Source organism: Gouania willdenowi, chromosome 6 (assembly GCF_900634775.1).
Source record: "Gouania willdenowi chromosome 6, fGouWil2.1, whole genome shotgun sequence".
NCBI classification, from domain to species: domain Eukaryota; kingdom Metazoa; phylum Chordata; class Actinopteri; order Blenniiformes; family Gobiesocidae; genus Gouania; species Gouania willdenowi.
This window is the reverse complement of record NC_041049.1, coordinates 51,462,858-51,490,615: the sequence shown is the minus strand read 5'-3', so window position 1 is coordinate 51,490,615 and position 27,758 is coordinate 51,462,858. Positions and strand designations below refer to the sequence as shown.

Below are 27,758 nucleotides of genomic sequence, written 5' to 3'. Positions count from 1 at the left end.
TCATTTTCATACAGTATGGAACAAAATGCAAAACATAAATTTGCTTGTTCATTCAAGACTTTAGTAAACCAACAATACAGAATATGAAAATAAAGTAAAAAAAAAAAAAAAAAGAATACTATACTGTTGTAAAGTGCTGCCTGGTAATAATAGTATTCTCAAACAAAAAATACATTAAATATTAAAAAAAAATAGCTTGTTAACAGTTTTTATCTGCTGCTATAAAGACTCTGATGGTCGTTGTTACAGCTTTGGTCAGATCTGAATTGCTAGGCAGAGGCTGCTTGAATATGGAAGTCAGCCGCGTTTTCACTGAGGACGTTTTTTTTCTTGTCGCTCTCGGATGGTGCCGTTTCAAGTGAGTTAGCATGTTCGTCGTGTTCCCGGAAACATACCCGATCTCAGCTGAACAATGTGGGCACACTGCCCTCGTTTTATCCACTTGCCTTTCTCCGTTGCAGTATTTCACCCGGAAGCCGGAGTGTTCCCAAGCAGAAGACTTTAGCGACAGGGGAGGGTCCTCCAGCTCTGGTTTCTATACCCAAACCGAACGACCTGTACCTAAACGGTTCAATACAAATACATGTATTGTTACACCCTTAGTATCTATACTTTTACTTGAGTACTGAAGACTAGTACTTTTGCCACCTCTGGTTAAGATATGTTTGTGCTTCACAGATCAGTTATTGGAGTCATTTCCATTAAAAACATTTGGGAAGCTGGAGTCAGCTGGAAGTTTTCTCTTATGCTGAGACAGCTGCCACTCATTGTGCCAAATGTTTTATCTGTAAAGTCTGTCTTGCATAATAAGTATATATATATGTGTGTGTTAGTCACCAATCCCAGCAGCCTACTTACTTTGCTTGCATGCTACTGTGGTCTTATCTTGGCAGCAGTTTGGAGCCAGGTTGCACGCAAGCCTTCACCACATCCCTGGAAAAGAAGTCAGATTGGTCACAAGTTTTACCGCTGTAATGTAAAAAACACAGAAATAACAACTCAGACGCAGCACATTAAGGAGCTGTGACAAAAGGATGGAAGACAAGTTTTTCAACTTTGTCAGGAAATTAATCATAGCTTCGGGACAATGAAAGTGAAACTCATAAAGAATGTGGTATTTAGAACGTTGCATTTCCACCATGAAATGATCATTTGATGACAACCTATTAGAACAGCCATTCTCAACTGGTGGGTCACGGACCTGTACTGGGTTGGTCGCGGACAGCTAGTCAAAAATAAATAAAAACTTAATGTCTTTCATGTTGTACTTTTGTTTTGACAGGCATGCTGTGAAAGCATGTTGTACAGGAAAATAAATGAATAAATTATATATGTGTGTTTTCAACAGCTATTTTTGAAAAAACTAAATTTGGCTGGTTGAACTGGTTGAAAAAAGTGGGTCACGATTTATTGACTGTGGCAAAATGTGGCAAAAGAGGTATTTATTATATGCAACATTGATTATTTCTTTCTCAGGGTTGTGTTTTGATAATCTTTAAACTGAATATAAAATTAAAAAAGGTAAAAGGTGCTGCTACACCTGTGCACTTGTTATTTTTACTTCTGATTCATAATTGGGCAATACATGAAACGTGCCTCATATAGATATGGTCTAATCATTTAATTATATTTTAATTCCAATAAAGTGAAAGATTTTGGGGGAAAAAAATACAAGTTGTCATAAATAACAATTTATGACAAGGTATTGGACAAATATCTGGTAGTGAACCTTACTCAAACAATGAATATAGAGCTAAAACTTGTATATAAACAGTATGCACAAAAAACAAGACAAAAAATGTAATGAAAAAAAAAAAAATATCCAGACCTAAAAATATTTAGAAATATATATAGTGTTCTACAATTCTGAGATTTTTTTTCACCCACTTATTTTCTTTTTATCTCTCACTTATTTGAGGTGATGTATTGCTTATAAAAAAAACAAAAACAAAAAAAACAAACAACAACTATCCATTGCTTCAAAAATAAAACAAAGGTCACTGCTTCTGATGGATTCACTGTCCACATCCATAGCCATGGACATTTCTCTGTTTATGGCCATAGACTGAACCACACAGGCTGATTCCTCATGCATTAATGAAAGCACAAAAAAACCCCAGTACTACTGGTACGGTTACCGAAGTACATGTATGTAGCGTTTTATGGTTAGGGTTAGGTTTAGGGTTAGATTTAGGGTTAAGTTTAGGGTTAGGGTTAGGTTATAACCCAATATCGCAACAATTTTTAGGGTTAGATTTAGGGTTAGGGTTAGGGTTAGATTTAGGGTTAGGTTTAGGGTTAGGTTTAGGGTTAGGGTTAGGGTTAGGGTTAGGTTATAACCCAATATCGCAACAATTTTTAGGGTTAGGTTTATGGTAAGGTTTAGTCTTAGTCACGTGACCTAAACTGGCCAATGACCTACCTATCAAGTGTGACCTAAACTGGCCAAATAGGGGCACTGCGTACTGATACAATGTCGGTATAGTGATACGGCAACCGTACGAATAGCCACTGCCTAAATTAAAATTCAGAGAAGGATGAAACTCCCCAAGTATGATGTCAGTTGTTCCTGTGCCTAAAACCAGAGTGTTGTTTCCTTATTACCTAATCTTTGATTGTCAGCACTGGTTCACCTTTATGCTACTGAGGGGTATTCCATAAAGGAGGGTTAACAAACTCTGAGTCTATCCATAAACTCTGGGTCAACATACCCCGCGATGGGAAACTCTGGGTATCTGATTCCATTACAGCTGGTATGAAGTGGGTTAATCAACCCTGAGTATGTAAACCTTGGGTTACTGACGTGCATGCGCGCGATAAAAAGCCATCATCAATATATCAAAGATGACGAGCTGCCATGGCAACCGTCCGGAAAATAGTGATTTATTCACCGTAATGGGTGAAATAAGCTGGTGTTTGAGGAATATGAGCCTGTTCTGAAGGTGCGTTCAGTCTTCAGTGACTATAGTGGCTTAAATCACCCGTAATTAGTCACACTTTTTGGTCACTTCATCACTTTATTGCTTCAGTGACGTGATGAGCGGTGAATAATATGAATAAAATGTGTTTGAGGAGACGTGGCAGCAGCAAAGAATGGCTGTATATTGAGCTCTCCTGTTACACTGGATATTAAGACAGTAACTGTCGCTTGATATCGCATCATTTATATTGATTTTTAATGTAATATTGTTGCCAGAGTCATCTCGATGTCCTAAAAAAACACTGAAGCGGGACGCGAACCCGCAACCTATCACTTTCAAGCGCAGCGTCACAATTCACTATGGCATCGTTCCTTCGAAGGTGCGTAGTCTACAGATTTAACTGTATAACACTATAAAACAAAAAAATCGAGCCTTAAAAGTGGATTCATTTAAATGATCATCTCCTCTTTTACATTATCCACAGGTTTGTATTCAGTGAACTTTACTACAGACGTCAGTAGATGTTTTAATGCAAATCAATCTCTCAGTGACTTTCACTTAATGCTCTGCATCCACAATGTTATGAAGAAAACTACCGTTTGCCTAAAAAAAAACCAAAAAAAAACGTAAAGCAACACAACATTAGTAATGATGTGAACACGTCTGTGGTGTGTGATGTTACTAATGTGTTTCAGAGAAAAGTGTTAAGGTTCATGAAAGTGTTCAGAAACGGTGTTCAGGTGGGCGGAGCCAGGTACAAACCCAGGGTTTCTTTGATAAAACCTGCCAGCGACCAGGTTTAGTTCATGAACAATGTTACCATGATAACATACTCAGAGAAGAACATACCTCACGTTTAGGAATGGGATACTCTGAGTTTCCCTCATTTCAGCCTGAACATACTCAGAGTTTGAACATGGAATACCCCTCGGGTGTACATTTCCATTATTTATTGGTTTTATTTAGGAATGGGGACAAACAGTATGTCTTATATAAAGGTTATCCTGCATTTCTTACTCTAACATTCTCTGTAAACCATGACAATTGCTATAACAGACAAATTTTATTTGCATGTTTGGATATAGCCCTGCAAAAAAAACAACAACCACAACAACAACAACAACAACAACAACAACAACAACACAATGTATTTTATAGTGTATAAAAACAGCTACATCTGCTTGATCTGTACACATAATTCCTGTAAAATTATTAAATTAAAAATATTTTGGTATTATACTTAAGGTATTTATCTATTTTTGTGTCTGCTTCACTGAAAGAGAGAAGCTCCAAAATATTGAACAACTGTATAATGACAATAAAAAGTATTCTATTCTATTCTATTCTAATAAAAGTCAAAAGTAACAACATCAATGACCTACTAGCTGGTGATAACAGAACCCTGATTTATGATGGTTGAATAAGAGTTTAGATCCTGTTTTAATGTCCTATACTGCCCTCATGTGTGGCCCTCTGGTATTACTCCTGGATTATCAACAGTCCAACCTCTGTTTTAACTGGATACTGTTTTCAAAGTGTTGTCTTTTTAATTTCCACATTTACAAATTTTTGATGGACAAGAAAAATTACACATAACAAGGGAAATATGGATGTTTACATTTTTTTTCTCTATTTTTTTTTTTTTTATTCATCAATAAAAATTGGTAAATTTTTTTGTTCATTTACATTGGTTAATATTAATAGTGTGATTTGATAAATACCCTACTCATTAATTTGTAGATTTGTGAAATGAATTGAAAATAAATCATAGCTTAGATATATATATATATATATATATATATATATATATATATATATATATATATATATATATATATATATATATCTACTGTATATAAATAACAAACTAAGAGAACTAAGAGGTGTGTTAAGAAGATGAAGTAACACTGAACGAGGTAAGAAATGGGCCTATGACCAACACATCTAGACACAAAACGTGATTAAATTGTTGTAAAATAGACCAAATGACACCAAAGATCAGGGGTGTCGAACTGATTTTAGTTCAGGGGCCAAATATTATTATATTATGTGGAAAAACAAGTAATTTAAACTTTATTATGACCTAGTTTTTACTTGTACGTATGCATAAAATACAAAATATGTATGTAAGGAACAGGCATTTTGCAATCAACAAGTGACAGATCACAGTTCCAACAGGATCTTCACTTTATATAACCTAAATTTGTGACCAATTTCTATTTAATTAAGGAAAATGTTGTGTAATAATTTGAGGAAAATGTAAAGATTTTGTTAGAATTTTTTTTTACAGTTTATAAATTATAAATGATAAAAAAAAAAAGCATGGAATATAAGCATCGGGAAAGCTGTGCGCTGCAAATATTGTTGAGTTTCATTTACACAAAGATTCATGTTTTATCTGTAGTTTATACTTCCTCCTGCGGGCCGAAATGGATGCTCCAAAAGGCCGGATTTGGCCCCCGGGCCATGAGTTTAACGCTTGTGGACCTTGTCTTGAAAATCTGTTTATTTAATTTATAAATGTATTGTTTTAGCACTCTACAACACATGAGTTGCTGATTGGTTGATTTATTTGGGAGCCACAGTTGTTAGTGGGTACTTCCGTGTTGGTGTTGCTATGGGTTACCGATGACTATAGCCCCTCCCTCTAGACTTGCTGTGTCGGTGCTGGAGGTAAAATTCCTGCACTTGGCTTTAGCGGCACACATCCACACTGAGAAGTCCTCATAAAGGGAAGAAACCAGCGACAGCAGGTCGGTGAACACTAGTAACTAAACTTTACACGTCCACATGCTGGTATTTATTACTAGTTGTGTGTACGGAAGCACTTTACTTTACTTTTCTTTTTTTTTTTTCTTCTTCTTCTTCTTCAGTTTTGGCGGAAATTGCTGTTGATACAAGGAAGTGGTCTCGTGCCCTTTACTTAAAATGCAGTTTATTGAAATTATTATTATTTTTAGATAATATACCCTACTGCCAAAATGTTGTGTGTTATATTTATTGGTTCTTTTAAGGTGAAACAACCAAAATTGCATTTTCTAAACACGTTTGGTGAACTTTTGAGTTTGACAGCTTAGTTTTAATGACAGGTGTGGACAGTATTTACTAATTGTCTGACAATAACAGCAGATTAATAGAAAGCTGCTGTTATTACAGTTAAAATACGCGTTTTTAAGTTTTGATTTTGGCTCAATGACGTGACGTCCAACTGTATTTCAATTTTAGTAAAAAAATAAAACAAAATGAAATGAAATGTGTTAAAGGATACCAAATAAGTTGGACCTGTCCTATATATTAACTCACTTATTTGTCTTTTATTTTGTTATTTAAAGTGTCAAAATATCATGTGGTGTGACTGTCCACAAAAGCTTTCTCGAAAACATCTTCAAAATTACTGTAAATCTATTTAAATTATTTTTTTTATTCTTGTTGGCATGACTTCCTGTAATTCTTTTGTAGTCCAGTATTAGGATGACTTTTTAGGTTGTTGTCTAGAATTATTATTTTTAAATTTTTGTCTGTCAAAATGTACTTATCAGAACTGGGTTATAGGATCTAACAATAAAATAAAATAAAATTAAAAAAAAAAAAAACGTTTTTATGAGTTTATCAAGTTTTTCTATGTTAAAGAGTTACATCAAACTTGTTTTTTAAGTCTTAAAGTTAAATGCTTAAAATAAGAGGCATCTTTTGAAATAAAGATTTTTGTTTTTTGTTTTTTTTATTAATATTTTATTATCTAAACTGAAAAACATTGTATATGAATTCGATTGATTTTGCTGATCTCTGATTTTTTTTTAAAGAAAATTTTCAGTTTCGATTTGATTTTCAAGTTATTTTTTTTCTCAATGCACTTAAAAATGACTGCAGACATCATATATATTGTCAAAAGTGCAACTTTATTGCTGTGATTGTCCTCAAGAGTTAAAATGCATAAAACAATCCCAAAATAAAAAGTAAATGAGGCTCTGTCATTCAACAATTTCAAGCTTTAACCCAGGTTTAAGCAAAATTGCAACAGCTACTTCACAGTAGCTTCAATTTTATGATTAAGAAATCAGATAACTACATATTTTATAACATATAACATTACAATTAAAAAAAATAATAAACTCTTCCCTTAGCGTTTCAGCATAGTGTTAATAAAACATTAAACATGTCTGTGGCACACATATAACCTGCTCAAAGGGTAAACACACATAAACAAAGAGGGGGCTGGCTCACATCGTGCTACGGTAACCCACAAGGACGGAATGCGAAAAAATGTGAAAAAAACTGTGGTGGGGAAAAAAATCTTCAAAATTTAAAATTGTTTTTATCTACAAATTCGATTAATCGATTAAAACAATTTTTTTGCCCAGCCCTAATCTGCATGGTTCCTTTATAGACAGGTGAGCTGCAGAAACAAAGAACTTGAAGAACCAAAGTTAAAATCTGTTATCTGCTATAATAATATAACTAATTATAGACAAGTAGATGTAGTTCAGATCATGGCTATCTATATGTATAATTTATAGGAGTATCATTTAAAATGATGTAAGTGTGACAGATTAGAAGTTTAAAGGAAGCTTGTATTGTTTAGCTGGTTATATCATTTGAGCCTTGTCCATAATGGAGATGTTGTTGAACTACAGTAGCACACACAGCTGTTGCATGCCTTGTTGTCTTATGACCGATAAGAAATACGTGGAAAGTGATAAGCTTCAACTGGGCCTCAAATACACCAGAGAGATTTCCCTTCTGTTTATACCCTAGAAATTACAATCAGAATTACAAACTAGTTGACAACTACTAGTATTATGTATAAATACCAGAGAAATACCTTATTTCATTTCTCATGGATGGGCCTTTGCTTTTATTCTTTGTTTCATGTTGACTTTTGATTTCAAAGTTTCGCACTTGCCTCAAACATAACATACATTAATATTAAATATTTTGATACAGGATATTCCATCCTGATATAAACACAGAATGTAAAAAAGACATGTCTACATTTTTGTCATTCAGGTGTAATAATAATAATAATAATAATAATAATAATAATAATAAAAAGCAAACTTGTTGCCTTAAAAATATATTTTTAGTTGACTTAAATTAATTCGATTTATTTAACTTGTAAGTTAATCAAAAGTAATTGATCTAAGTCAACATAAATTGTATTTATTTTTAGTCAACGTTTTATTCTTTACAGTGCACACATGTTGGGTAATTCTGCGCACCTTACACACATCCCACAAATCTTTATTTGCGTGGGTCATCGCACACACCCTATGTCACTCATGTTCATGTAGGAACTGAGTAAACTTATGGTGCACCTCTGTAAGGCATTCTTCCAAACCAGTGCGTGTTGTTCAGTTGTTGTCTGCACAGAAGTCACCACCGCAGATTTCATCCAGTCAATATTTCTAGGCAAACACGACGGTTCCTTTCTACCATGTCTGTGCTCACCTTTATCAGTGCATGTCAGATGATATTAGTCTCAACGAGAGATTTCTTGTCCCCAGAGAAAATCGAAAGTTATTTTAACCGTAGGGTATGTCAGGCATTGTACATTACATATTGTACACTGCTAAAAAAAAAAGAAATAAAAGTTAGGATCACTTTAAAGTAAGGGTGAACAATTAATTGCATTTGCAATATTATTGCAATATCATAAAACGCGATTATCTAATTGCAAAGGCTGCAATTTTAATTTAATTTTTTTTGTCCTGTCTTGTCCTGTTCGGTTCAGAGTGTTTAAGAAGTGCAGTCCACATGTTTACATGTTTCATGAAATGTGAAGTTAGTTAGATATGTTGAAGAGGTAAAGTCACAGATTCGTTTGCTTTATTGTTGTAATCTGTGCTTTAAAATTTGTATTTTATATTTATTCAAAGTTGAAATCAATCTGAAATTGTTTATTATGAAACAGATTTATTTATTGCTTGTGTTCATTGAAAAATACATGACAACAGGCCCTTGAAAAAATAATCGCATATGAAATTGCAATATTGAGGGAAAAAATTACAATTAGATTATTTTCCAAAATTGTTCAGCCCTACTTTAAAGTCTGCGTATAAACATAAGTTAGTTCAACTCCGTGCAGGATATTGATTTAATAGCAGGAGGTTGGATCATTAATCCGTTTTAGCTTCTTTATTTAGTATTAATGACACTAACAACAGCTGCCACAGACACGTTTTCAGACATGGAGACCACATAATTTATACAAACTACTGAATAGTATTTTATATAGTGTCTGCAGTGAAATTTAAGCAAAATAGAGTACTCTGCTTTTTTCTCAAAATGGTGATATACGATAGAATTTTTTTTTTTTTTTTAACAAAATAAAGTCTCAACAGAAAGACAATTCTGTGTTAAATTTGCTGATGCAAAATGCCAAACAGGCACAATTATTATTATACGGCTGCACACTATGTGACATTTTTGGCTTCTTCTCCGTTGATGGACAGCACGTGTGAGTGATTTCTGTAGTGTGGCTTATTTAGGGGGAAGGTCTGGGTTAGGCCGCACTCAGAAATCCATCTAACTGAGCTTTTCATGCTTTTCTGAGATGTAGTGAAAGCAGCGACTCCTAAAACAAATATTACAAAATACGAAATAAACTATAAAATTGAAATAAATTGTTATAGGTCGTTTTGTAATTTTTGATATATCGCCAATATAGAAAACTCGATATATCTTGATCCCCATTAGCCACAGCGAAAGCTGCTGCTATTTGTCCTGGGGTCTGTAGAAAAATACACAATATACAATTACAGAAAGATAAACAATGTCCTGGACTTTAAGGGGTATGCTACAAAGCTAGATTACCTCTCATCGCGCTAACTTCTGAGATTTAATCAGCATGTGCTGGACTACGAAGCTGGCCATCGTCTTACGGCGCTAAATCACCATGGTTGGTCGGGACCAGGTTTTGTTCTGGCTAGAATCTGAGTGAGTGCTAAAGCCCTGCCTCCTGACCAATCAGTTCTCTTAGAAAACAACCTGCCCATTGTTAGAAGATCCTGGTTGGTGCAGATCTGACAGCTGTGTTTAGGAAATAAGATTATTAATGGATAAATGCAATCCTTTCATTTACTGATGACATCATTTAGGAAAGATATAGATTTAAATCTGATGGACTGATCTATAGTGAGCTGATGAAGCCTGTGTCTCTGTATGTGCGGACGGGTGAAGTCACTCGTTCATTAATTCATTAATTCATACGCTATAGCAGGGTTTTTCAACCACTGTGCCGCGGTTCACTTGTGTGCCATGAGAGATCGTCAGGTGTACCGTGGGAAATTAAAACTCTTAACGTTTAACAACACAGGACAGAATTGAATTATAAAAATTTATTATTAATGTATTAATAATAATGTTTTTTATATATATATATAGTATACACATATAATATAAAAATACATTATATAAACAAAACTATATTTAACAGAATGACGTTCACTTCTAGTTCTAATCATTATTTAGGTTTTGTTTTATATTTATATTCAAGACACTTTGATAAGAATTACTGAATATTGTTAATTACACTTTTTATTTGAAAAAATCATAATAGAGGTGATTGTCTTTGGTAACATTGAAAAGAGGACTGCTGTCAGCAAGTATCTGGAGTCTCGATCTTTAAAAGCTAAAGACCAAGTCAAAAACCTTGGTGTTCTGACTCAGATCTTACATTCAGCAGTCAGATCAAATCTATGACAAAAACAGCTTCTACCACCTAAAGAACATCTCCATAGTGAAAGGTTTAATGACTCAGAAAGATCAGGAGAAACTGGTCCATGCTTTTATCTTCAGCAGACTGGACTATTGTAATGGTCTTCTGACAGGAATCCCCCAAAAGAGCATCAAACAGCTACAGCTGGTTCAGAACGCTGCAGCTCGGGTCTTAACCAGAACAAAGAGGTCAGAGCACATTAGTCCAGTTTTAAAGTCTTTACACTGGCTCCCAGTCAGCCTCAGAATAGACTTTAAAGTTCTGCTGCTGGTGTATAAATCTGTGAATGGGTTTGGTCCAGAATCCATCAGTGAGATGTTAGTCAGGTATGAACCCAGCAGGTCTCTCAGATCTATGGACACAGGTCAGATAGTGGAGCCCAGAGCTCACAGTAAACATGGTGATGCTGCTTTTAGTTGTTATGCTGCAAAGAAGTGGAACAAACTTCCAGCAGAGCTGAAGTCAGCATCTAATGTGAACATTTTTAAATCAAAGTTAAAGGCACTTTTTTTCTCTACTGCGTATGATTGAGAGAGAGATTTTTGGTCATGTTGTTGTTGATGTAGTGTGTTTGTTGGTGATTTTAAATGTTTTTACTGCTGATTTTAAATGTTTTGTTTGCTGCCGATTTTAAATGTTCTTATTGATTTTAAGCTGTTGAATGTTTTCTGTTACACTTTTTGATCATGTAAAGCACATTGAGTTTGCGTTGTGTATGAAATGCGCTATACAAATACATTTACCTTGCCTTGCCGAGATATTTTTGCTGTTGTTCATTTGATTCCTATTAAAAAACACGTATAAGAATGACTGCAGATTGTTAGTTTCACTTTTTATTTGAAAGAAGACATGTGAAAGATCATAAAAACATTTTTTTTTGTGTGTTTATTTGATTCCTATTTAAGACACTTTAATAAGAATGACTGTATATTGTTAATATAGGCTATAAAGTTTAATTTTTTTAACATTTTTGGTTGGTGGTGTGCCTTGGGATTTTTTTTCCAAAACAGGTTGAAAAGCTCTGCGCTGTAGTGAGGCTGACAGCATCAGCAGGAACATACATACTCATCCCAGTGTGTGTGATAAATAGAGGTCGACTTGAATAGAAACGCGTGTGTGCTGTAATGAAGTTTAACTGATCAGAGCGCTGTATGTTTATTATCCAATGGATTAATATCATAAATAATCTGATGCTTTTACGCATTATCAGTGTCAGCATCTTCCTGCCTGAGTTCTTTTATTCCTGCCTTTTCTGTAACAACAGTGTTGTTTTTGGTCTGAATTATGGATTTTAATTATTCATAACTTTAAACCCCTAACCTAACGATGAAGTGGATCAGCGTCCTGATGCGCTGCACTAACACTGTTGCTCTTCGCTGTCATCATGGGTTTAAATTCATTATATTTGTTTAAGATCATAAGCTGTTCCTCCATTATAAAGACGCTCGCTCTGCCAGGTTTCTTTATTGTAGTGATTTGGTCAGACGCTGCAATCTCCACCCCTCATACGTGAGCGTGCACGTAGCAGGCTGAAATCACTTGGCTTAAATGAACATGTTGTTATCGACCTTCGTAGGACAGCTTCTCTCTGACATGGAATGTTTGGTTTGGTGAAGCTTGCTAAGGGAGATAAATCCAGGATTTAATTATCTAGCTTCGTAGCATACCCCCTAAAATACATAATTGGAACTAGGGCTGGGCGATATATCGAATATACTCGATATATCGCAGCTTGTAGTCTGTGCGGTGTTGAAAATGACCATACCGTTAAACTCGCGGACTTTTTTTTTTTTTTTTTGATTTTTTTTTTTTTTTTTTTTTTTTTTTTTTTTTTTTTTTTTTTGAAATGTCATCTTAATGACAACATGCACAAAATGGCACTATTTGTTTTAAAATATTGTAGTGGCATTATGTACAAAAAGTGCACTTTAATTTTGTGTTTTGAAATGCCATGTGAGTTGCATCCTGCACTAATGTCTTGTTTTGAAATGTCTCTGTTACAATTTTGCACAGAATGTGCACTTTCTGTTGACAATTTTATGTTTGAGCCACTCACTGTTTAATAAATACAGTTATGTCAACTTTGACTTAGTTGTGATATCCCCTTTTTTGCATGAAAGTTTAAAATTGGCATATATTAATGCAGTATGATCAAGAATGTTTTAATGTAGACATATAGAATCATCATACTGGTGTGATTTTGTGCATCAAAGTGTTAATTCAAGGGTAATGCAAAATATCGAGATATATATCGTGTATCGTGACATGGCCTAAAAATATCGCGGTATTTATAAAATGCCATATCGCCCAGCCCTAATTGGAACAACAGTTATCAACATTATTATTATGTATTGTACAAGTAATATAAAAATATGGCCTGTTGTGTCTAACAAGCAAGATATTACAATCCCATTAATAAAATAAGAATCAAATTATCTTATGCATTATAAAAGCATAATTAAAGGTACAGACTTCACACTGGAACAGCTTGAAAATAATGTCTTACCTAACCTACTAAGTTTTTATGGAGCTTTTATGGTGTCTTTGAATTCAGCCCCTCATAGGTTGTTAATAATAATAAATTCCATCAAATGCCATGACATCAACTGGTTCCTAGTATACCCAGTCCTTATCAGGAGAGAAATCAAGCTTGATTTCCCCATTGAGATCTAATGTCTTTTCAAATGTTTCCTCAGTGTTTTTGAGTCCGCCCTTGATTTTTGGATTATTTCTTCAAAGGTTGATTAAGTTGTTGATCATCAGCCCTATTTGTATTTTGTTTCCTTCATTTGCTTGAAGGTTTAATTATAATTTGTAATCCCCTGTCCTGTTGATAAAAACAGTTGAAATAGAGATTCACAGATGTTCATATCAGTATGATCTCTTTCAACCGTCTCCTGATACTTAAGGAAAAAGTGAAACATCTGTTTGTTTGTCTTTTTGATTCATTGCTTTTCATTACTAAACAGCCTCATTTGGAATATCACGATTGATGTATTCTTTTGAAGGCAACACAAATAATGATACTGGTAATAACCATGTATATATAGTCTGAATAAGTGGCTGTAAATGACAACTACCAATGTTTCTTTCTTAGGTTTTCATCCTCTAATTATTGCTGTGGTTGCTAAGAGATGACAATCACTGACATCGGTGAAATCAGCAGCTCCATGGTAGAGTTCAGTGGGATCTCTTGGATTCTCATTGCCTCTCATCAGTGACACAGAAGGCGCTCTCTGGGACTATGGAAAGTTGTTCAGCTTTACCTGTTGATGCCAAAGCCACCAACGCCACGCGGACCAGCACAGGATGGCAGAGAGGAGAAGGCAACAACGAGTCCCCCCTAAGTCAGAGCGATCAGAGGAAACATGAGAATGGGAATGTGGGAAAAAATACTATTCAGGAGAAAACTCATGAATTCTTTCAGATGTGCGACATTGAGAACAAAGGCTTCGTCACCCGACGCGACATGCAGGTGAGGCCTTTTAAAAAAAAAATACATTTTTCTTTCAATTATTCAATTACGTCTCCAACCAGCGGTGGTTGGGGAAAAAAAAAGGATTTCATTTAAAAGTTACTTTTCTCTGCATGTCTATTAATGTTATTTGCTACAATTAAGCTTGAATTAATTACTTTATTTGGTTGCAATAAGTAAAAAAACAACAACAAAACAACAACAATTAAAAACATACCAAGGCTTATTTCCTTTTGCTTATCTTGTACAATCAATCCCATCAAATAATCAAGAAAATCGAGAAATCAAATGCCAACCAAACAAGAAAACGTCCAAATGTACAGCTACAGCAGTTTCATCTTTTTTTTTTTCCCATTATTTTCTTTTGATGCTTGTTTCAAGCTTAGAAAAGAACAACATATCCTTTTGATTTACTAAAAAAAATTAAGGTGCATAATTCTTGAAACTATTTGATAATTATCATTTTAATTATTTATAGTTCAGCTAAACTAATACAAACATTATTTACCCAATGGCAACATAAGCTTTTGTTTTTTTTTTTTTTAAAAAAAAAAGTCACTGTTGGGACCAGTTTTCTATCTATGTGTAGTTGGAATGAAGCTTAAGGCCTTATTAATCTTGGAGTTTTACATTTTTCATATATTAAATTAGTAAAAAGCTGAGATTGTTGTCATTAATGGTATTTACCATATTTGGAGAGAAATAAAATATGAAGCAAATTTAAAGCGTATAAAAGAGCGACACTGAGTGCCAGATTTAGGCTTTGTCATGTAACTACTCCACTCACATTATTGTGCAGATTAGTTTGAATATTCATTACTACCATGGCTTATTGTTTGATGAAACACTTCAGTGTAGGATGAAAACACTGAGTGAGCTTTGATGTGCTTTTTAGGAAACTGATTTTGAAATGAGATGGCTAGCACGAAAACAAACCTTTTCTTTTTATGGACGTTTGTGTGTCTCTACTGAAAAATACACCACACTTCAGACTGTCATGGGTTTTTTTGTTTCTCAGTGTTTTCATTCATTTCCACACATTGGACAGATTTTTTTTATTAAACAACACAGCTTCAATAGCCATGAACACAAACAGAATAGATTTCCATCAAATTCATCCGTTTGTTGACAAAAGCAAAAATGCCTCCCTTTGATAAGACACTTTACAATAACAGCTGGTAGTCTTACACAGATAATGTTCTTTCCTGGTTCCTCCCTTGGATTTTAAGGGTGTCTTGAGTCAACATTGGTGGTAATAAAGTAAATACTGTGTTTAAAAGGAAAACGGGCTTTACCACGAGGTGTGGCTCTGTCATCAGTTCCTAGGTTTAGGTTTTTGGGAGGGTCACTTCTCATTGTTAACCTTTGGATTAAGTTCTTTAACAAATACACTGCTGGAACACTGAAACCGTAGTTAAGCCTTTTTAGTTTCAAACAAATAACATTAAAGTCGTTGTAAAATAATGTTTAGCTGTGCTGGAAATGTTTGGTGTTGATGTGTTTACTAGTAAAAGCACACATCAAAGAGATAATTATAGATAGTCTAGATTTGGGGATTGTGTTTTAACAGATTAAAGCTGCTACCCCCAATATTTTTCATTTTTATTCAATAAGATTATAGTGGAGGCCTCATAGATCAATGATTCCAACAGTATTTACTCCACAAAGAAAGGAATAGGTTGAAATTGCAGCTTGAAATTGTGTTTTCATCTTCACTCTTTTGGAATTTCCACGCATTGCATTGTGGGATGTGGAGTCGCGTAGACGAGTTCGTAGACATGTTTTTAATTCATTATTTCATTCAACAAATTTGGTGTCTAGCGGATCAATGTCCTCATTATTTGGCAAAAAACACAAGAAGTCATTGTAAGAATGAAGTAAAAACTTTTCTATGCATCTGTTTACTGGACTCCACATCCCACAATGCAATGCGTGAAAATGTCAACAGACGGAGTGATAAAACAAACTGACAAACATTATGTTAAGGTTTCATTTAATTCAGACAACTTTTTTTCTCCTGATCTCCTACTTATCGCTTTCATGTGGCCTTATGAGGTATTTCTGGGCTTTGATGCTTTCCTGTAGGGATACATCAAAGCAATCACTAGATGCCTCTGAGGAAGACGGACAGTGGCAGTCGGAACATGTCAGGAGATCTAATATCCTGCAAAAAAGTTGTCTGAATAAATTCAATCTTAACATATTATTTAAAACAAAGAAGACAACATTAACTTGCTTGAATTAAACTGACAAACAGACCTTTTTAATTTTCTCTTTTTGAGTAAATGATGTTTAATTCATTGATCTAAAGGCATACACTATGATTGTATTTAATTAAAACTATCGGCGTAGCAGTTTTAAAGGAAACATCCACCATATAAATTGTAAATATTCTCACTATTTGATATTGATTTTCTTGTCAAACAGAGGCTGAATTGTGAACTTCCTCTCAGTGCGGATGAGTTGGAGAATGTATTTAACACCCTGGATGCAGATGGAAACGGTTATCTCACCCTGGACGAGTTCTCCTCAGGGTTTAGTATGTTCACACTTTGCCTTGGATTTGAAAGAAAGAATCACTTTTAAGGATGTGTCATTGTCCTAGGTGAGTTTTTGTTTGGCCATAACTCTTCAGCTGAGGAGAAGAAGAACCCTGGTAAGAGCCTGTCGGAGGTTCACTACCAGGCCCAGTGGGAGCAGAGCCTGGCCACAGGCGCCGAGGATGAAGAGGAAAAACACTTCTGTGCGCTCATGGAAAACCTGGGAGCCAACAGCGTCTTTGAAGAGTGAGCATATGCCCTCACAGCTCATGTTTGTTGGCTCTACTCCATTTATTTGCACACTGTCCGTCTCACATTCAGCTCCAGCATGTATTTTAACTAACCTGTCCTGAGAGCGTAATCAGCTGAGCAAACTTACAGCTCCAGCATTCTCACCCAGGACAGTCTGTGTTGAGGCTATTTCAGAGAGATGAGGAAGGAAATGGCAAAAATATAAATATGGTGGATTTTAAGGTCTGGGCTTGACTCAAAGGATCAGAAGCAGAGGGTTGTCCTCTCTTATTTTGTAAAGATAAATATATATATACACTTAAATGAAAAATTAAAAAAAATTTGAATATTTGTTTTAAATAGAGAATTTTTTTTTTTTTACTTACCAAAGCAGGAATACACTTCTGAACACTGACTGCTCTGATAAGTGTGATAGGGATGGGAAATGCAATCATGGATTCTCTGAAACTACAAAGATTCCTGCTCTTTGCTTCACTAAAGTAAAATTTTATTTCATTTATTTGCCGAAAAAAAAAAAAATGATGACATTTGTGCACTTTTATTGAGGCTGTAGACCTGGGTGCCATAATATTGTTTAACAAAATTATAATAAAGATGTGAATTGCTTAAACCACAAAAAAAAAAAAAAAATCAGAAATAAAACGTAAAATATTTAAATACCAAAACATTACATTTATAAATAAATCACATTCAAATCAATAATCAGACGTGATAGATTACAGGTAGATTGAGACACTCCTTTACCATGCAGATTAAACTCAATATTGGGTCATTCCATGTAATTTCACAAATGGCCCACGCACTTTGGTCTAAAAAAATTCTGAACTTTTCACCAATTGTTCCATGATTATTCACTAGGCACACGGTAAATTTTTTGTTTGATTGGATGAAGACTTTACTGGTGTGTATAGTGTCGATTTTCGCTCGTCCTGATTTTTCTTCTTTTCAGCGTCCAATATCTGAGGAACTAAATCACATAGGAAACTCAAAGTTCATACAGTAATACAGCTCCACCTACTCTCTCAGAATCTATAAAAACATATGCAATACATTCTATCTGGTTGACATGCCATGTCCTCAAAACTGGAAAAAAAAGTTTATATACCATTAGGGCCTTTCATATGACACAGCTCTCTGTAATATCATCTTTGAGCAATGTACATAGACTGTTCACATCACTATTGATTAGTCACATATATGCATTGGTTCTTAGGTGACAGTCTCTTGAAATCTGAAAAAATACTTTTTTTACTATCTTCATTGACCATAATAACTGAATATGGGAATGGAGGAAAAAATCTGATCTCTGTTTTTAATTTATAGTATAAAGATTACTCTTTCTTGTGATATAAAACTATTTCACTTAATGCAACTACTACTTTTTTTATTTTGGACCCCATTGGGGTTATTTCCCCACTGGCCAATATTGAAACTCCTTTACATGAGGTCAGTGTAGATTGTCTTATCATCATTTGTTGGTAAAAATGTCAGACTTTTTTTGAGACCAAAGTGTGTGGGATGTCCTGAAAAATTGTTGAAATGACATAGAATGATCCTGTAAGTAAAACAAAAGTGGATGTCAGATTAACAAATGTCTTTATTATTTTACCTGATTTTTTAAGGTAGATATTGTATTTTAAGGTACAAAATGACATAAAAATGTAATTACCTTGTAAATAAGTGATGAAGGTAAAAAATACAACTTGTTGCTGTTTGTTTCTCTGCAACTATATAGAGTATATTTATTCAAGGCTCAACAGTCATCTGCCTGGCAGCCTTAGAATTATGAATTACAGTTTTATTTTTGTTGGTCACTGTCACTGAAAAACAGGGTCCCCGCAGATTCTTAAAAAAGTCTTAAAAGGCATTAAATTCATTCATCTAAAAATAAGGCCTTAATTGTCACTGCAATTTCTTAAATTCATGTTTTAAAAGTCTTAAATTTTAACACATAATAAGTTTTTATGATTGTAATTAGTCTCACCTTTTAAAATAAATGGTAACATTGGTTTTTGAAAATATATATAATTTACCGTAACATCGGCCAATCACAACAGCGAAACAAACTACAAAACAGTGACGTGGTTGCAGATGCGAGCGTCCTGCTTGCAGCAATTTTCCACAACATAGGGAAAATTTTAATTTAATGAAAATTGCCTGACAACAAATATTTTTTTTTATGTTTTTTATTATTTTGTATTTTTGTTGTTTCATAGATTTCTGGCAATTTTTGTAGTCATTGTGTGTTTTGAGTGATTTTGATTATTTTAGTATGTTTTTTTTGTATATTTTACCATCATTTTGTGTATTTTTATACTTTGAGGGCCGCCAGTTGCACGTCTGCACTAGACGCTGACCCTAACTCTATGTAATTGATGTGGCATTTTTTTCCTCAATTGTGTTTACTGTGAAGTTTGTCTTAAATTTAATTTCAAATGACAGAAGCTGTAGGAACCCTGAAAAACCAACCAAAAAAATTACTTTTTGGACACTTTCAGTGAGATTTTCAGTAATAAAGTTACATTTTTTATCCACACACTTGTATTTGAATGTGTACTTGCATTTAATTACTTTTATTTAATGTCATAATTTACCTCTTTAGCCCTTCGGACGTTCGCACTCTCTGGGTCCAGCTCCGCAGGGATGAACCGCACCTTTTATCCAATTTTGAAGAATTCCTGTCCAGAGTAACGTCCCAGATCAGAGAAGTCAACCAAGAGAAGATAGAAATGGAGAGTGCTCTCCAAAGGTCGCTGAAAGCCTTTGTGTGTCCATTTATCTAGAAATGTAAAGAGCAGATCATCATCACACTGGATTTTTTTTATTCTTACAGGAAAGCAGCAACGCATGATGATGAAATCCAACATCTCTATGAAGAAATGGAGCAGCAAATAAAAAATGAAAAGGAGAGAATTGTGCTGCAGGTATGAATTTTGAAAACAATAGCTTATTTTGGTTTCTGTTATTTTAGGTTTTATAACATTATCTGTTTCATATCTGGACCAAAGGACTATGAGCGATTTCAATCCCAAAATGAAGTCCTGGAGCTTCAACTGTCTAACAAGGAGAAGGAGCTGGAGCAGCTGTCCCAGAAACAGAAAAGGGTGAGTTTAATTCATCTTTCCATGTAAGAAAAAAATATGTTCAGTGAAGAGTGCTAAAGTATGTATAATAAAATTTAAGGATTTGGTTAACTATCAAACAGCACAAAAAGCTTACAAAGCAAAACACAGTCAAATGGCAGTAAATATCTAACAATAGTTAAGGAGAAATAAAAGGGACTGTTAAAGATTTTTGACTTCAGAAATAAGTTTAAAATACTGTTTACTTGTTATTTTCAAAATTATTGTAATAAATTGTCTTTTATTATTATTTTTTATTTTCTTTATTTTTTATTTTGCTACAAATGAATGCAATATAATTCATGTTTTGGGGGTATAAAACATATAGGGAAGCTTAAGAATTAAGGAATTTTTGATTGACTTCCCTCCTTTGGGTAAAACTGAAAAAAACACCATTCTCACTCTGTAATGATGTAGTTCTTGTAAATTTTTATTAATATCCAAAAGTAAACTGACAAATTAAACTGGACTAATGAACATTGTAATAAAGAAGTTTTTTTTGATGTAATCTACTGTAACTACTACAGTAAAGCTTCACTGCAGTAAACCTAGATTTCTAATGAAGTCTGACTTTTTTCAAAGTTTGAGTAGGAACCTGACTTTAATATTAACTTCTTCTTTCCTGTTGGCCAAACCAAACTCTTCCAGCTTGAGAGCCAGTGCAAAGAGCTTCACAGTGAGCAGCATGTGACCAAGGTGGAGAACGTAAAGCTGAAGCAGACCAATGTAGATTTAGCGCGAGAGTTGGAACACACCAGCCAAGAGCTCAGCTTGGCACAAGAGCAGCTTGGTTTACTGCAAGAGCAGTCTGCACGGCTGCACGAGGACAAGGAAATGTGAGTGACTCACACAAACACCCACATGTGTTTCACTACTGCACCCTCTATTACAGGAGTTCTCAACTGGTCTCTTTCTGGGACCCACATTTTCCAACGGTCATTAAATTGTAACCCACTTTTGTTAGAATTCAATCAACCAAATGTATTTTTTAAAAAATGGCTGTTAAAAACACATCTATAATCTTTTTAAAACATAAATCCATATATTTTCCTGTGCAACATGCATTTCACAGCATGCCTGTCAAAAGAAAAGTTTCTTTCAAAATAAAAGACAAGACCCACCAGTTGAGAATCGCCAAGTAAAATACAGCTGTTTGGAGCATCCAATCCAGCCTAAAGTACAAATGAGTAAGAAAACACAAATTATTGTGTGTAAATATCTCACTTCTCTACAAATTCAATGAAACTCCACAATATTTGAACAGTTTTCCCATGCTTATATCACATGGACAGTCATTTATTATTTTTAAATTGCAAATTGTTAAAAGAACTCTCCATTTTTCCCAAAATCCTGCAAATTTTCCTCAAATTATTCCATAAAATTTCTTCAAGTTAAATAGAAATCTGTCACTTATTGCTTGGATCACTGTTACACATACTTTACATTTAGTGCAATATGGGGCACAATAATGTTGAAATTACTCGTCTGGTCCATGTTTAGCCCTGAACTAAAATGAGTTTGACACTCCTGCTCTATAATATGCATTTACTCAATTTATTTAGATATTTTAATCAACGGAAAGCTTGTGGAAAACACTTAATTTGTTTTTTGTTTTTTTTTTGCTTGAGGTAACGGACTTATTCAGTTGCTATCAAGTTACAGGAAGCTTTACTATAAAGTGCTGGGTTATGTTTGTCCAGCTGCTGCAGCAAAAAAGTAGGTTTGCATTTCTTTTCCTCTTTACAGCTTCGACATTTCTTCTGTATGGCTGCAGAGCCACATCCTTTGAGATTAGCACATCTTTTTAGGTGTCAAATGAAACTAGAGACTTTTGGTTTGGCCTCTATTTTCTTATATATAAGCAGAAATCTGCTCATTCTCTTTAGGGCGGCCCAATCCCATTTTAAGGGCAATGCACAAATGTTCACACCGCTGTCTCCAACTAAGCGAACACACAGGTTGTTGTTTGGATTGTTGGAGGAAAATGGAGTATCCAGCTGTCAGACATTGATTCTGCTGTTTCCTGAAGTAATAATGTGCATTGTTCAACACAGGGAGATCTACAGACTGACTGAAGGACTGCAGAGGGAGCGAGGAAGCCTCCTTAAACAACTCGACTTACTCAGGTACACAGGTACACCCAACAAAGGCAGAATGACAATAAATACATTTCTGTAATAGGTTTTGTGATGCAAGTGTAAATCTAAAACACATATATACATAATATAGGAGTCTTAAACAAGCTACCAGTACTCAATTGTGTTTTGTTCTTTTCTTTGTGTAGGGAAATGAACAAACACTTACGGGATGAGAGGGACATCTCTTATCAAGTTTGTTTCACATATTAAAATACATTCTCTTGTTTATTAGTGTCGTATTAAGACTAGGCCTGGGCAATATATAGAGATTCAAGATATGTCGAGATTTTGGTGATATGGAAAATTACAAAACTGCCTATAAGGATATATATGTTTTATTTTATAGCTTACTGTGTATTAAAATACTAATTTTAAGAGTAGCTGCTTTGGCTACTTCTCAGAACAGTAAAATGTAAATTAACTCAGAATGTTCTTTCTGGAAAGACTTTAATGAGTTAAAAATGCTGACATACATATCGTATATCGCCCAGCCCTGATCAAGATGCGTTTTAAAGACAAGTGACAAATGTAATCATGAGTTTAAAACATATCATGAATGAAATAATCCTGGTTTATCTGCAGAAACCAAAGAAAACACCAGTCCTGAAGCAGAGGCCTTATATTGGTGCTGTGAAATATTCCAGCCCAAGTGTTTTTAAAAGGTCAGGTTTACACGGTTTACGTATTTGACGAAAATGTAGTTTTTTTTTATTTTTATTAATTTGTTGATGTGCTTTTTTTGCAAATTTTAGTGAGGATGAAGAGGAGCTGACCTCCAGCTCTGTGAGGCAGAGCCTCGCCAAGGGCTTGTGTGCTCCATCGTACTCTGCAGAGGCTAGAGGTCACCTCCAGAGGATCATCTCTATTGAGGAGGACCACCTCCCCCACCTGCTCAATGAATGCCGCACAAATAATCCACTTGAAGAATGTGATGAGGAACAGGAAGTCTCAGACTGTGAAGAAAATTCAGACTCAACAAGTGATCTTCAGCCACGTACGTCCTCACCTATGGAGCAACAACCAGGAGGAAAAGGAACCCCGATATCTCCGAGAGTTCAGCCTGTTGGCAAGGAGACCACTATCAACGTAAGCATGTGGAACACTTACTACATTCAGGGTTTTTTATTCTATCATCATGGTTGTAGATATACTTTTAAGGCCTTTTTTGCTGTAAGAATAAAAAGAAAAACATAAAATACCCTCACCATGCTTTATTTATTTTTTATGACTCCTTTATGTTGTGTCTCTACAGGAAGAGGGTGCTCCATCTGTGCCAGACCGTCTCTTTAAAATCGTCTTAGTGGGAAACTCCAGCGTAGGAAAGACCTGCATCCTGCGACGCTTTTGTGACGACTGCTTCCACAGCAGTATCTCTGCCACCGTGGGTGCGTATTTCATGTTTGGGAGGTGTTGAATATTATTTTACACATCACTGGTTACTGTTTGTTTTGGTATTTCAGTACAGAGGTAATAGCAAGCTAAAGTCAAACTGTTATCCTGCACAGGGGAAATGCAGTAAAGTGTTTCTCAACCATTGGACTGTGCTTTAAAAGTGGATGAGTATTCTTGTAACTTGGATCCTGCATAATCAATTGATGTAATGGATTTTTTGAACTACAAATGGATTGGCTTTAATTTTTTAATTCAGTCAAACACCATTAACAATAACTTAAATGTTACTTTTAGACATCCTTACCAGACTAATACACCATGTCTGTCTAAAAGAAACCTTTAAATCATTATTATAGAAGAAGACATGGCGATCACAATTAATTTAAACCCCATTAGTGCCTGAAAAGAGAAATATTGTTGCAGCAGAAAATCACTTAAAAGTATTGCAGTTGTCTTTATAGTTGGATAATAACAGGGAAATTAAAGACACAATCTACAACATATTCCCAAACTAAAATTGGTTGTTTTTTACACTAACACAAAGATACAGGTTGTTTTAATTTCCACAATAATTTATTAAATTGCTTTTTTGTGTGTGCATTTTTTGTCCTTATTCTTGCTTATGACTTTTATGTATTAATTTGTTTTTCTCCACTTTGGGAGCATCTGGTTTTTTTAGGTATTGACTACAGTGTAAAAACACTAACTGTTGATAACAGCCAGGTGGCGCTGCAGTTATGGGATACAGCAGGACAAGAGAGGTCAGTGAGTTCATGTAGTTTTGGTTATTGCTTGAAAAAGTTTTTTTTTAACCTTTTAATTGTGTTGGTATCACAGGTGTTGATTTTAAATAAAACATGTTTTTTTTTTCTTTCTTTTTTGTTGGACCTGTGAACCATAAGACAACTTTGTGTGTTTCCTCCTGCTCTACTTGCAGGTATCGAAGCATCACCAAACAGTTCTTCCGTAAGGCTGACGGTGTCGTTGTGGTGTACGATATCACAGCTGATCAGACGTTCACTGCTGTCAGACAGTGGCTGACAAGTGTTAAAGTTAGTCTGCAGCTCACGTTTATCATTTTAATATGGAATGAGTCATTGTTGCTTTATTTTAAATAACTTTCCAAGAGACAAAATCACAGACATTTAGTGCTTAATATTCATGTTACCCAGACTAATTCTCAACAACTCTTTATCTCCCTATCGTAATGCTTTCTTTGTTGCAGGACAGTGCAGGGGACGACATTGTTGTCATGCTCTTGGGAAACAAAACTGACAAAGAATCTGAGAGACAAGTTCAGAAAGGATTGGGAGAAAAGCTAGCAAAGGTTCATTTTTGATCCACTTTTATTGTGCTGGTTTAATTCTGTGCACTGTAGTATTATTTGTTGTTGTTGCCGTTGTTGAAACCCAATTATTTGTGTAATGTGAGGAGCCCTCATACAGAGAAGCTTCTATCAGACACTGTTTGATCTCCTGCTGTTGTGATGATTTGGTTCTCGCTTAGGACTGTCAGATGATCTTCAGTGAATGCAGCGCACGCTCAGGCCTCAATGTAGCCGAATCCATGGTTCGTTTAGCCAGGTGAGAAGAAACAGCATTATTTTTGTGTGTTAAACTATGTTAAATCATCTGAATATTACTTTAAAAAGCAATTTCCTTTTACAGTTGACACGTGATTGTTTGATTTGATCAGTGTTTCTCAAATGAGGGTAGGTGTACCTCTAGGGGTACGCGATGGCACTACACGGGGTACTTGAGGAGAAAGTGGAAAATTAACAAATAAAGTGTCAGTTTTAGTCACACCCTTAGCGTGATATGAAAATCAATCTATTCAGGAGTGTTTTTCAACCTTCACTTTGTGGATCTAGTTCAACTAAAATGCAGTTTAAAAAAAAATAGATATATATATACAGTATATATATATATATATATATATATATATATATATATATATATATATATATATATATATATATATGAGCTCGTACATGATAAAAAACTAATTCTAGAAAAAAAAATGTCTTTGGGGTCACCAGAAATTCTTGATGGGGTCATGACCCAAAATAGGTTGTGAACCACTGCACTAAATACAGTTTCATTCCACTTATTTACAAAATGAGATTCTTTACAATGTGTGTTGTCACTCATTAAATCCATCATTATGCTCTATAGTTGTTTTTAAATAGTTTTCTAAGCTAAATGTTGCAGTTGGACAAAAGGGGGTACTTGGATTCAGAAATAAGTGAAAAGGGTACTTGAGGCAAAAAAGTTCTAGAACCACTGGATTAAACTGGACCACACTTCAACATATCAAAGTCAATACATTGAGTTCAAATGTAGATAATTATGAAGATATAATTCAAGCATGTGTCAGATGTGACATTGATTGGCAGGCGTTTACCTCCTCTGGTTCTTTTGTAATAGTTGTAAAAGCTGCAACAATATGAAGCAGCCCAGAATCAGCTGCTGGTCATTTTATGCTAACATCAACAAAGTTCATAAATTCACTTTCACAGTAAATTTCAAAATACATTTCCTGAAAAAATGTGTCTAATAAATGAAACCTCGACATATTAGTTAAAAAAAGAAGATAAAATGAACTTGCTGGATTTATGTGATATTATTTCATCTATGAAATATTTTCATCTGGTCTAACTTTTTTTTTTTTTTTTTTTTTACATGCTGTCGAAGGTCAACACTACTTGTAGTGCAGTCTTTTTACGGCAGTTATCAATAAATACATTTATTTTATTGCATAATTGTGATCATCACCAGCCCTTCCTATGGAAGAGTAAGAAACACTTTATTATAGGGAAAATATAAAAAGATAGAGCAGTGGTGAGGGGGAAAGGAAGTTATAGTGGGACAATGGAAGGACTGGTTAACAAGCAATCAACTATTTTGGTTGTGTCATGTGATGCTACTGTTGTGCATATTGTGTTGTGAAGATGTGCTGTTTTCATTATTAATCTCATTGTTTGTTAGAATTCTCAAAGAACAAGAAGATCGTGAGAAGGAGAAGACGGTGCAGCTGAACAGCAAACCTTCAGAAAGCAAAAAGACCTGCTGCTGATTAATAGCTAATGCAATAAGCATCACTGTGAACATAATCACTGACAGCTCTTTGACCTATACATGGAATCACTGTAATACTGTTTAGTAATAGCTACAGTTAGTAACGATGGAGAATCTGTGACTTTGATTACCAGCAGGGCATTGAGGGAGATCAAATCCTCCTTTTTTTGAGTCCAAAAAAAATTTCAAGGTAACTTTTCCCATCAAATATTTATTCAGCCTCTAATGGCTCTGTAATATAAAAAAAAAAGACTTTTGGTGTAAATAAAAAACGTAAAGTTTGATCCAGCATTAATGATGGTGTTTTAAACTAGATGTTCTAAAGCTTTGGGTTTTGTGCACAGATATTATGAAGGACACACATTTACTTGAGTTCACTGCTTCATTCAACAGGTCTGCAGGTTTGTTGCAATTACACTGTTCAGTTTGAGTTTAAAATAAATATATGAACAAGTGTATTTTTTACAGGACAGGTTTTTGATATTTCTGTCCTTTTCATTTCCAAGTAACATTGCAATGTTGTAAAATGCATATATTCTTGTATATTTTGTGTTTCCTTCTCTTCGTGTCATTTCAGAACACGGGAGGCCATTACATTGATCAAACTTAATTTGTGTGAGGTAATATTTAAATAGTTTAGTGTACAATTATTTTTGCCAAGTGGTTTCTTTGACCTTTTGTTGCACTTTCAGTTCAAGGCAGCTGATAAAAAGCAGCTGTGTAAATATAACAGTATTTTAGATAAGAGTCTAATCCTACATGTAAAGTTCTGGTGATGGAAGATTAACTGTAAAAAGTCTAGTTTTTATTGTTGCTAATGGTTTTTCACCACTGCTGGGATTCTGCATAACACTTTAATGTATTTGGTGTTTAACAGTAATAAATACAGAGAAATCGATCACATGTATGTTGTGAATGAACCATTTCAATTTTTACTGTACTTAATTATGTTTTGCAATCGATAGGCATTATAAGTAAAGTGTGTGGACTTAGGTTTTGTGCCATTAGCGATTTATGGAATACTCAGTGCCAACATTAAATGTGAGCATTTGAACCTTCAAACAGCATTTATTAAGTACATGTGTATGTTACTGTATGTCAAAGAATTAAATAAAGATGACGAT

At 34.6% G+C, this 27,758-nt stretch overlaps 1 protein-coding gene across 1 annotated transcript; it reads left to right on the top strand.

Moving 5' to 3' along the window:
* Positions 1-5,548: 5,548 nt before the first annotated feature.
* Positions 5,549-27,716, top strand: cracr2aa (calcium release activated channel regulator 2Aa). The gene is made up of 18 exons (XM_028449765.1): positions 5,549-5,674; positions 13,736-14,113; positions 16,541-16,652; positions 16,719-16,899; positions 19,508-19,654; positions 19,739-19,829; positions 19,914-20,009; positions 20,676-20,863; positions 22,082-22,153; positions 22,312-22,357; positions 22,748-22,827; positions 22,918-23,251; positions 23,418-23,550; positions 24,237-24,318; positions 24,495-24,609; positions 24,783-24,884; positions 25,064-25,140; positions 26,545-27,716. The coding sequence occupies exons 2-18, from the start codon at positions 13,883-13,885 to the stop codon at positions 26,630-26,632; spliced, it is 2,175 nt and encodes a 724-aa protein (XP_028305566.1). The 5' UTR covers positions 5,549-5,674; positions 13,736-13,882; the 3' UTR covers positions 26,633-27,716.
* The last annotated feature ends 42 nt before the right edge of the window (positions 27,717-27,758 follow it).

Bases quoted from the DNA above. Each gene is read 5' to 3' on its own strand.
- cracr2aa (XM_028449765.1), top strand. From the start codon at position 13,883: ATGGAAAGTTGTTCAGCTTTACCTGTTGATGCCAAAGCCACCAACGCC. The intron at 14,114-16,540 runs GTGAGGCCTTTT...CTTGTCAAACAG, and splicing joins TCACCCGACGCGACATGCAG to AGGCTGAATTGTGAACTTCC. The intron at 23,551-24,236 runs GTGCGTATTTCA...TGGTTTTTTTAG, and splicing joins CAGTATCTCTGCCACCGTGG to GTATTGACTACAGTGTAAAA.